This window comes from Xiphophorus couchianus, chromosome 16 (genome assembly GCF_001444195.1).
Source record: "Xiphophorus couchianus chromosome 16, X_couchianus-1.0, whole genome shotgun sequence".
NCBI classification, from domain to species: Eukaryota; Metazoa; Chordata; class Actinopteri; order Cyprinodontiformes; family Poeciliidae; genus Xiphophorus; species Xiphophorus couchianus.
The window spans coordinates 19,113,985-19,127,218 of record NC_040243.1 but is presented as its reverse complement, the minus strand read 5'-3'; the positions used below and the strand labels follow the sequence as shown (position 1 = coordinate 19,127,218).

Here is a 13,234-nt window from a genome sequence, read left to right as displayed (position 1 = left end):
ACCATAATGAAAGAAAAAAAAAATCACCCATTTTGATGGACAAATGGGTGGAAGACAGGACTGATAGTTAGGTAAAGGAACTGATGGAATGGACTGACAGGTGTACAACTTTTAAATAAAGGAAAATGTAATAAAACCTGGACATATTTCTAATATCCTCTCATATGTATCAAGACCCTGAATTTTTTCCTCCCTAAACACAAGTATCCAGCTCATTCATTCATGCAAGTGCAAATATATCTGAAAAAAACACCCAACCAAAAACAGATTGTCAGCAACATTATCCATTTTATTACTTCATAAAATATACACAAATACTGTAAATAGTGTTAAAGAACTGTACAGGATATTGGTACACAATACACAATGTGAAATACCTTTTGCTTCATCCTCTTGTACATCATCCGCAAATCTACAACTGCAATGCCACTGGGTCATTGTGGCCTGTACAATGGTAACTATACACAGTGCACTCCATATACATTTACACGCACACACACACGCCAGCAGATGCATCTAATGACAAAGTTGGAGAGGTTAAATAAAGAGAATGTGGTGTCAACTAAACCAATTTATTTTTCTATAACAGAAATATTAGAAGTCTGTTTTTTGGGGGAATAGAGGAGGATCTGAACAGATGAAGTGACGTTATTGATCTTGGAGGTTTTACTGTAGCACTCGACTCACTCACACCTGTTGGATGACCCAGCTGGCACGGCAACAGTCGCCTATCGCCACGTTTATTTCGGATTCAACGCCCTATAAGTCATTAGTATGCATTTTTCTACTTTACACCTTTACAATAACCACATTTTGGCTTTACAATGAAATAAAAAATATTTACAGTGGAGTAAACAACAAAAAAGGAAAAAAAAAAAGAAATTTGATGCCCAGACCCACCCTCATGTTCCTAACAGTGACTTGCCCCCCCCATCCTCACCTCTTCTTCTTCAAAGCCCCAAATAACAAATGAATAAAAAAGGTAACTTTTAAGAAATATCATAAAAATTGCATCCCCTGTTTGTAAGCCAAAACGGGCAGCTGTGGTCTGGGGTCGAATATCGGTATGCTGAGATATTTCCTGAGGAGCTTCGCTCAAGACTTAGGAGTGAGACCTTCGAATTTCCACAATCATATTTTTTTTCTGCCACGGATTAAAATCAATCATGTAAAAACAAAAACAAAAAAATAGGCAGAGTAGATGTGCAGAGGATTTTTTATGTCTAAAGTGGATGTGAGGGGAAAAGCAGATACCAGCTACTTCACCAGGAATATTACAACAGCTAAAAAAACATCACTTTCTTCCTTTCCTCTCTGGTTGCCACCCTCTAATCTACATGCCTCATCCGATTTAGCTTTCAATTCTTAAAAAATACAAAGAATAAAATAAGGAAACAAACCAGGGATACTCAACCTTCGATTTCATATTCCTTCATGAATAATGAGGATGACAGTTACCGTTTTCTGGGAAAAAAGGGGAACTTTTCTAAGTCTGATCATCACTAAGAAACATGCATGTCCCTGAAATCTTTTTTTTTTTTTTGCTCCTTCAATGCCGACTTTTTTCAAGGGAATGTTTAGAGGACCAAAACAAAAACAACAGGGCAGGAATGAGCAACTGTCAAGGTGCAGCATTGTCGTTAGTTTCATGTATCGTGGTGGTGAGCCTATAACAATCCGGGTAAGAACGCATGTTGAATACCTTTGTGTATTTTCCTGAATCCTTTAAACATTTAATTTCTTGTTGCAGCAAAAAAAAAAAAAAAAAAAGAAAAAAAAAAACCCTGCATGTCCATTGAACAGTTTTGCAATAAACAAAGTATAAAGAACGTTGGGGGTAAAGAAAAATATAGTGACAAAACTTCTTTGCAACCCTGCAAAAAGAACAGGATCAGAATTAGACTTTGTATTTATATTTCTAACAATAGAAAATGTAAAAATTGAACTCACCTGTCATATGTGTGCATGAGGAGCTGCAAAATCTCACTTCCCAATGTGCTCGAATGGCACGCTGACCTGCAAACGACGACGGAATAAAGTTTAAGGCAAACAACTTCCAGTTTATATTATTAAACTGAAATGTAAATGGATGGATTTCAATGGATTTAACTTCCCATAATGTAAACTAGAGCTGCACAGATTGCAGCTTTCTGGCCGATCACTGATCCTTAAAAAGGCCGCCCTGCCGATTCTGATTTTGGCTTATTTGTCTGAAATGTCACTTCATAACTTCAGCTGTGGCTCCACAAGATGCAGTAGGGCTAGTCAATAAATCTATAACTGTATATGTTACAATAGACATATGATCAATATCTGACAGAATATCCAATAGTCATTATTTAGAATAGTCGCTGAACCGCACAGCATTCTGGGAGATGTAGGCAGAGGAAAGACTTAAGTCACTTAACCACTCAGCCAGCTGACCAAGTAGCATCAACAAACTCACTCACTCTTTGGTTACCTAGCAACAAGCTATTGAGTAAGATTTTCTGGTTTGGCCACTTGCAGCTGCTTAAATACAAACAGCACAGACTGAAAACTGTGGATAAAACAGGAAAGGTCACGCCACCAGATGTTTTAAATATCTGAAATATTAACAAAGAACTAATCAATAATTATCGATAGACTCATATGAAACGGTTATATAGTGAGGCGATTTTCAGCCATATCATCCAGATTTAAGATGCAGTAGATGCTCAAGGCTTGATCAGAGCAGAGGTGAACTGTAACCATGTGTTCATACTTATTTTGCTGCAGTAAAAACACTAACTTCAATGTTCAGATGGAGAATTTAAAGTGAAACGCCAAGTAGGGCATAATCGTGAAGTGAAGGAAAATTATACATGGTTTTCATTTTCTTTTTAATTCTACAAAAAAATAAATAATTAACTGACAGATCTACACAAGATTCACAGCAAAAACCGAATTAACTGAATTTTATTGAGGCATGTTTTATCATTACACCTCTTCACAGTCAACCATGTGATACATGGTCCATCATATCAAATTCATCGACGTTTGGAGATGTATTGTGGGAAAATGTAGAAAATCTCAAGGGGAATTACTTCCATTGCTAAACACTGAAACAGTAAGCTGTAATTACCTCCAAAATACCTCCAGAAGTTAGAGGTTTAATGTTGGGAGTCGATCCCAGCAGGGAACAGTGCAAACAACACTAATCTAGCATATGAGGAAATCAATTCCATGTAGCTGTTGTTTTAAAACACAATATGTGTCAAAAAGGGGGGTCTAACATCAAGGATGATACCATTTTTGTTTAGAAAAATTCAGTGCCTTGAATGTTGTCTCACCTGTGACGTGGAAATCCTGGACTGGTCTTGTCGGGCCGTGAGGTCAGAGGACGATACGTTGGCAGGAGCGCCACGGTGTAAACGCATGCTCACCTTCCTCTCCCGCTCAGCGCGGGAAATTGCACGAGGTGACGTGTTGCCTATAGGGAAGAGAAATAATAGACAGTTTCTGAGTAAGATTTTCTAGAAAACATTCGAGTTGGCAAAGTTTTCTCTTGCAATTAAAGTGATTTAAAGGGGCTGTATGTGTTTTCCAGTCACATGGTATCATTTTACAGCACAATCAAGTAACTGTCATAAAAATACTGTATACATCAAAAATAACTTTCTAATTTAACAACTTTAAATTGTCCTGTCTCTTTAAAAAACTCTACCTTTAGGAAGTCATCACACATTGCATCTCCGTTAACCAGCATTTCATTGAGAAGTAGCTCCTTTAATGAGCTCAGCAGATGGAAAAATCCACCAAGTGTTTGCTAATTGCTGCTGGCTGGTCTGAAGGAGCTGAGTAAGGGGAGGGCCGCCCTGAGAGTCAGGAACTTGGAAAATGCAGCTCTGAGGAGGAGCTTTGTACTCGAGGGCGGGGCTAGGCCCACCCAGGCATTTTGCACAAGTTGAATGGTTGCTACGGGAGATTAAAGGACTTCTTAAACATGCACAAAATAATCAAAAACACACTCCAGGTATGTTTTTGATAAAGGATTAATAATGTAACATGATGTAAAGCTATAAAAAAAGTCAACTTTACATAACACTAATCAGTAACCAACCAGATTGCTGGACCCGTGAGGCCGGGTTTGAGATGGCTTGCTCTGGTCCATTCCGGACTCTGTTGGGAGCGACTGGGGTGGGGCCCGAAGGGAGGCCCCGCGACGCAGACCCCCTGGGGGCTCCTCCAATCCGGTCGTCTCGATCGTCCCCGGCCCTTCTGTCACGATCCCCATCCTCAGTTGATCGACTGGCGCCCTGAGAAATGTAATAGGCCATATTAGGAAATTTCCACTGAAGGTTTCAATAAGCAAGGAAAGTTTGGAAACCAAAAAAAAGAGAAAAACGTACAAATTTGAGCATGTTCCAGTCAAAGACGTAATCGTAGGAGAATCCCTGGCGGTGGAAGAGATTCCTGAACAGTTGGCGTAGGTAGGAGTAGTCCGGTTTGTCATCGAAACGGAGCGAGCGGCAAAAATTCAGGTACGTGGAGAACTCGGCTGTAGAAAGAAAAACAAAACAAAACAAAAAATAGAACAAAGAATGAGAAAGTGAATATACAGGAAAGGCAGACAACCTGCAAGTGTCAACACAAATAGTAGAATCTCTGGTTCCGTTTTAAGCAGAACAAACTAAACACAGAAGCTGTGGATGGTTTCAGGAGCGTGTGGCTGTACCAATGCACAAGGACTTACAAGGATATCCTTTGCAAAGAACTTCGATGGGTGTGGACATTTTCTTCTCGCTGATTCGCTCGTACTTCTGTCTCTTGGTGGCAGCCTTGAGGCCCTGCCAGGGCAGCGAGCCCAGGTTGAAGTACATGAGGACGTAACCGAGGGACTCCAGGTCGTCACGTCTCGACTGCTCTGTGGACACGAAGCGACAGGTGTGCATGAATGAGACAGAACTAAACCTGATGATTTTAGGGACAAATATCTGGGGGTTTAAAGAATTGTTGCAATTTTTCTTCCTGGTAGAGTTCAACTTCCGGTAATTATGGAACTAATGTATATGCAGAAAGACATGCTTGAAAAATCTGATTTGAAAGAAGAAAAAACATAGTACTGTAGTTTGTTAATTGGCTGACACTGTTACAAAATCATTGAGGGAGCTATTTCTTATTAAAACGACCTTTTTCGTTAATTAAACAAAAACTCTTCACGACCTAATACAACTCACAGAAAGCATGACTGAAGTAAAGACCAGATTTTGAAAATGTTTTTTGTCATTCGTCAATTATTTTTAAGTAAGAGAAAAATCCTTTTTTTAGAAGTAGAAATCATTTAAAATCAGAATACTATGGGGAAAATAGTTTTAAGCCAAATCTATGGAAAATGATTAGGGAGTTAAAAAAAATTAATAAATTCTGACTTTTTTTCAGAATTGTGAGATAAAGTCAGAATTCCGAGATTTTTTATTTTGTTTTCCGGTGGCTCTAATCCTCTTCCGTACACATCACCCAGCCATAGTCACATTATTTTTAAACCCCTCTTAGCTTTATTCAGGCATTCTGATTGGTCACAGGAGCATCAGTTGCTGTGACCAGTCAGAATGCCTGCACAAAAATTAACAAAAAGGAGCATCGGCTGTTCATGAGATGGTAACAGCAAACCCTTCCACATCTGAAAACCACCAACATGTTCATACACCACCAATACATTTTCAACAAGAATAATAATAAAAAAGAACAACACACAGAAAACTCCAAGGACAATTAGATCTGTGCATCTACTGAACTCTACCACCAGGCAAAGGTCAATGCGACCCAGATTATCATGTAGCCGTCATTGAGGCAGAACAGAGCGACCCTGATAAGAGGAATACCTTTAGGTTAGGAAACAAACGATTCTCCCTCAGTAGATATCACAGTAAAACTCGCGTCAGGTCTCACCGATTCCAAGATGCGTGTTGATGGAGGCGTAGCGCGCCGTCCCCGTCAGGTTCTTGTTCTCCCTGTAAGGGATGTGCTGGTGCGTGCGCGCGTCACGATACTTTTTGGCCAGCCCAAAGTCGATGATGTACACCAGGTTGCCCTTCTTGCCCAAACCCATGAGGAAATTATCTGGCTTCACGTCTCTGTGGATGAAGTTCTTGGAGTGGATGTACTCGATGCGACTGATCTGGAAAGGAAACATTTTGTTACGTTGACAGGCAGCCGTGCGAGATCTACTTAAGCAAACGGACAGAAGGACGACAGATTGGTGGTGGCAGCGGGACAAATCAGGACAGGAAGGCCATGACCCCGCAAGGCTCAAAAGCAACCAATCGGATGGCCATATGGACGTCTGACACGGCAACGCGTCAGGGACAAAAGGTGAGTCAAGAGTCTGATCTGTGATACAAAATATCTCAGTCAACACAGAATAAAGCCGACAGCAGGCGAGGAAAGGAAATCAAGCATCTATATCCTTTAAAAAGGCCTCAAGGGAATCGCATACAATGTTTACACACAGAATATACACTGACCTGCTGCAGAAAGAGTCATTCATATCATGTTCCTCTACTGGCAGCGTAAATATCTCGTTCACCTTGATACTGCCTGACTGAGTGTTTCTTTAAGGCAAAGTTTGAGTCTCACCATCTGGTCTGCCAGAAGCAGGACAGTCTTCAGGCTGAACTTCCTGGAGCAGAAGTTAAAAAGGTCCTCCAGGCTGGGCCCCAGCAGCTCCATCACCATGACGTTGTAGTCGCCCTCGGCGCCACACCATTTTATCGATGGGATCCCGACTGGTCAAATAAAATAAAACGGGAGTATGTAGGGTTGAGTGGCAGAACAACAGCATTGCTTTAAAAAGAATCATTAAAACTGCAGCAAAGTTGATTGAAGTTGTGTTAAGGTGAATTTTAGCTTTTATTTATACCAAAGGACTGCTTATTCTGTCGCTTCTTTTGTGTAGCAGTATTATCATCTCAACAGTGAAGATTTGTGTTCAGGAAATAAACCAGTTCAATAGAATAAACAGTTACTCTGCCATGTAAACACAGACAGGTTGCTGTTCTATTACCCTTCCCTGCTTCCCACACGATCATGTTTTGAATAAAAACACTAAAACTGCAAGGGTGGTAAGGGAAAAGTAGCATTAACTGAATATGTTAATGCTACTTATTAATATAGGAATATGTGGAGATGGAACTTAGAGGAGTAATACATAAACTGCATTCGTGCCTAGGTAGGGTAAGGAAAAGTTCCATGACTTTTAATGCATTAATTTTGATTAATTAATGACAGATTTTAACATGTTCTACTTTTTAACAGAGACAGACAGAACATTTTAACATGGTTCTAAGTTCTAACTCCGATTTAAGTTCCTTGTTGACAGTGTCTCTGGAAATGATGCAAGCAGAATCTGCTGAACTGCTTTCTTTGCCACTGAAAAGATGGGGGGAAGCATTTTTGTGGTGCAACATCTTATCAGTTAAAAATTATATATGTATATATATACACACACACACACACACACACACACAGTATATGTGTGTATATACAGTACAGACCAAAAGTTTGGACACGCCTTTCTAATTCAATGGGTTTTCTTTATTTTCATGACTATTTATAAGGCAAGAAATCCCACTTATTAACCTGACAGGGCAGGTTGACCTATGAAGTGAAAACCATTTCAGGTGACGACCTCTTGAAGCTCATCAAGAAAATGCAGAGTGTGTGCAAAGCAGTAATCACAGCAAAAGGTTGCTACTTTGAAGAAACTAGAATATAAGGGCTATTTTCAGTTGTTTTACACTTTTTTGTTTAGTGCATATTTCCACATTTGTTGTTCATAGTTTTGATGCCTTCAGTGTGAATCTACAATGTCAATAGTCATAAAAATAAAGGAAACTCATTGAATTAAAAGGTGTGTTCAAACTTTTGGTCTGTACTGTATATACAAAGGTCATTTTGATTCTGCTAACTGGATTCATTGCATAATATTACAGTAATGAGCGTCGGGTTCAGCAGGATGTTTTTGCGCCGCCACGATGACGTCTATAAAGGAATGCGCTGAAAAATCCTGCCGAGCGCGTTGAAGCGGCAGGTGCTCACCTCCTCCCTGCATCATCTTGTAGAACTTGCTTTCAATGTGCAACTGTGGGTGTTTGGTCTTCACACATTCCAGCTTGATGGCGACTTCCTCGCCCGTCGCAATGTTGGCACCTGAGGAGAAGCGGACAAAAATAACCACATCTGTAAGGAGAAGCACGTTGTGGTGCCTGACGATGGATGAAGGTGAGGAACATTTTCCTCCCCCGCTTACCGAGGTAAATGTCTCCGAAGGATCCACTCCCTATCTTTCGCCCCAGCCGGTATTTGTTCCCCACTCTCAGCTCCATGGTTGCGAGGTGTCACTGTCATCAACGGACAACGTAGATCTACGGGAATAAAAGCAACGTTTAAACACACATATTCTCAACTCAGTGGCTCGTTATTAAGACATATTTTGGGGGTAAAAATAAAGGTGGATAGTTAATGTGTTGTTTATCATCCATAGTGATATATTTATTTTAAGAGTTTTGATTTGTTGGCTCAATAAATTCAAATTAATCCCTTAAAACTGTCCGTATTACCATTTTCTACACCGTTTGTTCAATGAGTGCATCAATAAATATGTTTTTTGAATTAAATATGGTTAAATGCAGTTACTGTACATCATTTTGGGTTTTTCATTATGATTCAGTTTTATTTCATTTTGACCCGTCAGCTTTGATTCGCTTTTAGAGCGCGTTTGCTAGTTTTTCTTAGTTATATGTTGTTTAGTTTTTATTAGTTAAAGTTGTAGTGTCTCCCATTTGTTTTCTAAAAGGTGATTATGTATACATCAATTGGTTAATAAATACTCAACAGAAGATACTATTTTCAAAAAATTTATTCAATTAACAACAACTGACTCATGGCGTTTTCAAGGAAAAGTTAGTCAAGAGCAGAATTTGTGCATGAGAGGCTACAATTGCTGTGCCATGCAGTCACAGCCACAGAGTTACATAAAAAGTAGTAATAAACAGCTCTTATCACTTATATGACAATATTACCACATAGTTTTGTAATAAAACTAAGTTTATATAATTGTCCCTTTGGTTAAAAACCATTCGGCGTTAAAATCAGAGCCAGTTTCTTTATTTTGCCACGTGACAGAATGACTGAAGTCTTTGTTGAGACTCGGTTTCTCATATGATGAATTTATCCCAGCAAAACTTACCACATGTTTACAAGAGGATGCATCCTGTTAGATGGAGACACCCATCTACTCTCCAGAACAAAACAAAAAAAGAAAAAAAAAGATGGAACTTGCAGGGTAGCTAGAGATGGTGGGGTGGGAGACTGCTTTGGGCTCAGCAGAAGAAAGGAGGAGTGAAGGGAAAAAAAGAAAAGAAAAAGAGGCCAAAGTAGAAATGCCGATTTAAACCTGGAAGAGGAACGAGGAAGACCTGATGCTGCACGAGCACAAGGCTTTGGGATGCATGAGGAAATTGAGCGCAATTTCCGAGCCAAGCTCGCACGTGATGGCGGCGCGGGATCATCACTTATTTAGCGCTTCGCTCGACCACGCCACATTGAGCAGGCGCTGCCAAAGCGAGGCTGAGCTCTCTGCCATGCTGGGCTGGCAATCCAACAGCTGGCAACGCCGACGGAAAGAAGGCATGAGCAGCCACGGCAACAGAGAGCACTGGCTGCCTGGATCTGTGTCAGAGCCCTCGGACCGTTGGGTCTGTGTAATGAACTCCAGAAAGCCCAGAGCTGCGCTCATTAGACGAGGTTTACTCCCAGTGTTAATCTGGGAACGCCGTGTCGACAAAATGTGGCGCTTTCAAAATGCAGCATGGCTTACTTTACGGAGAACGCAGTCAGACTGAGCCTACAAATACATTCATATTAAGGGAACAAGTACATATAAATATATTATGCAGATAACGCATTGATTCCTAGGATGGAACCACAAAAATACCTCAGCTTATCTTACTTGGAGAGAAAATCCAAATCTTCAAAACAAGTTCACTTTGAGGACAACTCCAGCAAATTAGGCAACAATTCTTGGAGAACCAAGGCAGGCAGTTTTAACATAAAATTGGTTCCGGTTATATTCCAGATATTAAAAATTGATGCATGACTAGACATATTATTACAATAAGAAATCCTTAATTATGTTATTTTAATTTATGTTCAAAATACTTATTTGAGATATTTCTTAAATACCTTCTGACTAGTATAAATGACGTCAGTTACCATTAATTTGTGTGTGAGCTTTAATTGAGATATCAGCGATTAATTACTGACCATCTGAAAAAAATATTTCTGATATCAAAAAATAAATTATGACTAGTCAGGAAGTAGTCAAAAACATCTTGAATGACACCATAATTCAAGCCATTTTAAAAAGTATTTTTAGATTTTACTGATATCTTGAGTTAGTACTCCATCTAGTCAAAACAACTGATTGTTTTGAAAGGTTGATTACAGGTCAGTGATGGTTAAGCTAAAAATAGTCCAATTATGGTTTATAAGTGTATTTTTTGTGCATCTCTGATTATTTTACTTATTTCATGTTTTTATCTATAGCAATTTAACATTTATTACCTGTTTAAGATCCAAAAGAAGCTTGTCGTATGCCATTAGTTAGAAAACGAACCCACAAAACTGTAATTATTTAGAATACTTTGTCTACAAGCACATGGATAAATACATCCTCCGGTTTTATGATGAAACTAGTTAACAGAGAAAAAAAATCCAAAACACATGGGCAACAATTAAAAAAAAACATTTTTAAAAATTGAATGTCGGCAGCTCGCCATGGCAGATGTGACGGACGCAGACGGATCAGAGTTAATAAAGGGTTAGGGTCATTACACGCAAGAGCGTGGAACCGGTGTTCCAACAAAAGACCAGAGTTGAGGAGTAAAATAATTACAAAACTAAAACAGAGAGCACTCAGTTCAGAAACAGAGACGCACAACACTCAGCTCCATTTCTCTGCATCCTTCAGACCGGTGCTTGTACTGTTAGCATAAATGCATTCAAATAAATGCTATTGTACTGGTCTTAGCCTGCCTTATGACGGGGGATTTTAGGATTCTCAAAGGTGCGAGTATCTTAAGCTTAACAGCAAAGGGAGGAATTCATCATTCTCAGGTCTCAGAGACGGTGAGTGTATAAGGTGAAGCAATGGGAATTAGCTTGTCACACTGCACTGGGAAAACAACATGTGCTATTACGGTAGTAATCGTCTCCAGGAGAGTGGATTGGTCAGGATGGTACAGTACATATCTGCTGGTTCAAGGGGAGTCTTAGTAGTAGCTGCGAAAACATGATGTACTAAGGAGCTGGGCTGCTATGGTTTAAGCTTTAATACCTCACAGTGACGACTGTAAAGAAGGAAATATTTTGTATTTTTTTCCAGCTTTCCATCAATCCAAACAACTTCTGTTTGGAGCACTTTTATATGAAATTACATCTACTCAAAACTCTTAAAATAAAAAAAAGAAGAAAGAAAACAATGTCAGTCACGCAAAACCAGATTATTTCGCAATCACACGAACACTGCTAACGTTACGCCCCTCACAGCTGTCACTACAAACAACTACTTTGTTCTGAATTCAACGGATGCCACATTTTGTGCGCAATTTCACCCCCATTTATGCTAACAAAACGACGGTTTTGTATAGCTATAGTGGCACAATTCAGTCGGTATTCCGTTTGACAAAGTGCTGCGATATATTTTTAGAAAAAGAATATTAAACATATACAGTCATAGTTTGACAAAAATAATAAATAGGTGACTTAGACGGCTTATATGTGCTTTTACTAGTTTGCGTTAGAAATATAAGCCACAGGAATCAGCGTAAGTTGACTGTTAGCCGCTACGACTAAGCTAGTAGGAGGAATACGTTACCCGAACCGTGGGACGTACTGCTGAAAAGGTTCTAAATTTAAGAAAGCTCAACATTAATACAGTTGAATAAGTCAAATTTTTTGTCTTACTTACAACCGCACCCTCACATGCATTCAACTAACCAGGGTAGACAGCCAGTCCTACTACTTGCCCCCTCCCCCTCTCCTGTAAGCCGTGAATAGGAGACTCCGCTTCGGTCGAATCGGGTCTCTTTTTCCCCCTCGGTTTTAATGGCTCCCCGACCCAACACTCACCCGATATCGGGTTCGTCTGACAGCTGGTTAAGTGGAGCTTCTGATCCGATGGTTGTCAGTCGGACAAGAACCCGACCAGAGGAGGATGGGAGCGGATTATGACAGCTCTCATACCCCCGGCTCTGAGCTCAGTCGTCGGTTGCGCTCCCTGTTGATAGTCCCTGAGAAGCTCCAGCAGCACAAACTGCCGTTCTCCACTCTGACTTGCCTCCCCCTCCTCTCGTTACTTAACGACGTACGTGCTCACAACGTCGATGACGTCACCCTCTGGATGTCACCGTCAGTACTAAAACTGGAACGTCAAATCTAACTACGCCTCCATTATTTAATTTCACCATTCATTAAATTTCTAGTTACCGTTATTCGCTCCAAAAGGAACTACTTAATAAAATTTTGACAGTTAAACGTGCTATCTTTTTTTTTTTAAATATTATATCGCATTAGTACTTTACAGCAAGTAAACAGTTAACTGTAAGCCATTGTTGACTGTGGTTGTGACGTTGGTTTTAAATTGGATTGGTGTTGATGGTAAAACGATGACTGACACAGGGCTTGTTGCAAGACTATTAGTTGTAATACTTTGCTAATATGAATATAAGAGTTAGAACAAACGATACTGTTGAAAATTCACATTACGAATCGCCAAACGGGAGATAAATTTCACATAATTCTGGTTAGAAGACTACAAACATTCATAGTTAGCATAAACAGCATCATTTTTATCTTTTAAGTATTTTTAGCAGTTATTTTTTAAGGTGAACCAAATCGGTTGAGGCTATACAACCTGGGGTCTTTTCTACAAGGAGTGTGTATATTCTGTGCATAAGTGGGTTCTGTCTGGGTTCATCTCGCAGCCTAAACACAGAACCACAATTGTAAATTGTTTCATTTGTGTTTAATACATATAATACTAAATATTTAAGTGGAATATTGACATTGTGTAGAGTACAGAAAAATTCCCCAAAAATGTAAACATTGGTTATAAAAAAACATTTAAGTTGTCTTTGCATAATGACTTAATTTTTTAATTGTTCATTGAAAAGCACACAATTAATCTGAACATCTATGTCCAAGATGAATTTAT

The 13,234-nt window shown here is 39.5% G+C and overlaps 1 protein-coding gene across 1 annotated transcript; it reads right to left on the bottom strand.

The window, feature by feature from the left end:
• Positions 1–268: 268 nt before the first annotated feature.
• LOC114159847 (casein kinase I) lies at positions 269–12,370 on the bottom strand. Its single transcript, XM_028042056.1, has 11 exons — positions 12,151–12,370; positions 8,270–8,384; positions 8,059–8,169; positions 6,598–6,746; positions 5,911–6,139; positions 4,715–4,885; positions 4,371–4,519; positions 4,082–4,277; positions 3,312–3,451; positions 1,951–2,016; positions 269–1,874 (listed from the first exon to the last, which is right to left on the bottom strand). Exons 2-10 carry the CDS (start codon positions 8,343–8,345, stop codon positions 1,984–1,986), a joined length of 1,254 nt encoding a protein of 417 aa, XP_027897857.1. The 5' UTR covers positions 8,346–8,384; positions 12,151–12,370; the 3' UTR covers positions 269–1,874; positions 1,951–1,983.
• Between the last annotated feature and the right edge of the window lie 864 nt (positions 12,371–13,234).

Coding starts and splice junctions, on each gene's coding strand:
- LOC114159847 (XM_028042056.1), bottom strand. CDS start 8,345: ATGGAGCTGAGAGTGGGGAACAAATACCGGCTGGGGCGAAAGATAGGG. Junction 8,170..8,269: donor CTTCGGAGACATTTACCTCG/GTAAGCGGGGGA, acceptor GCTTCTCCTCAG/GTGCCAACATTGCGACGGGC. Junction 6,140..6,597: donor TGCTTCTGGCAGACCAGATG/GTGAGACTCAAA, acceptor TTTCCTTTCCAG/ATCAGTCGCATCGAGTACAT.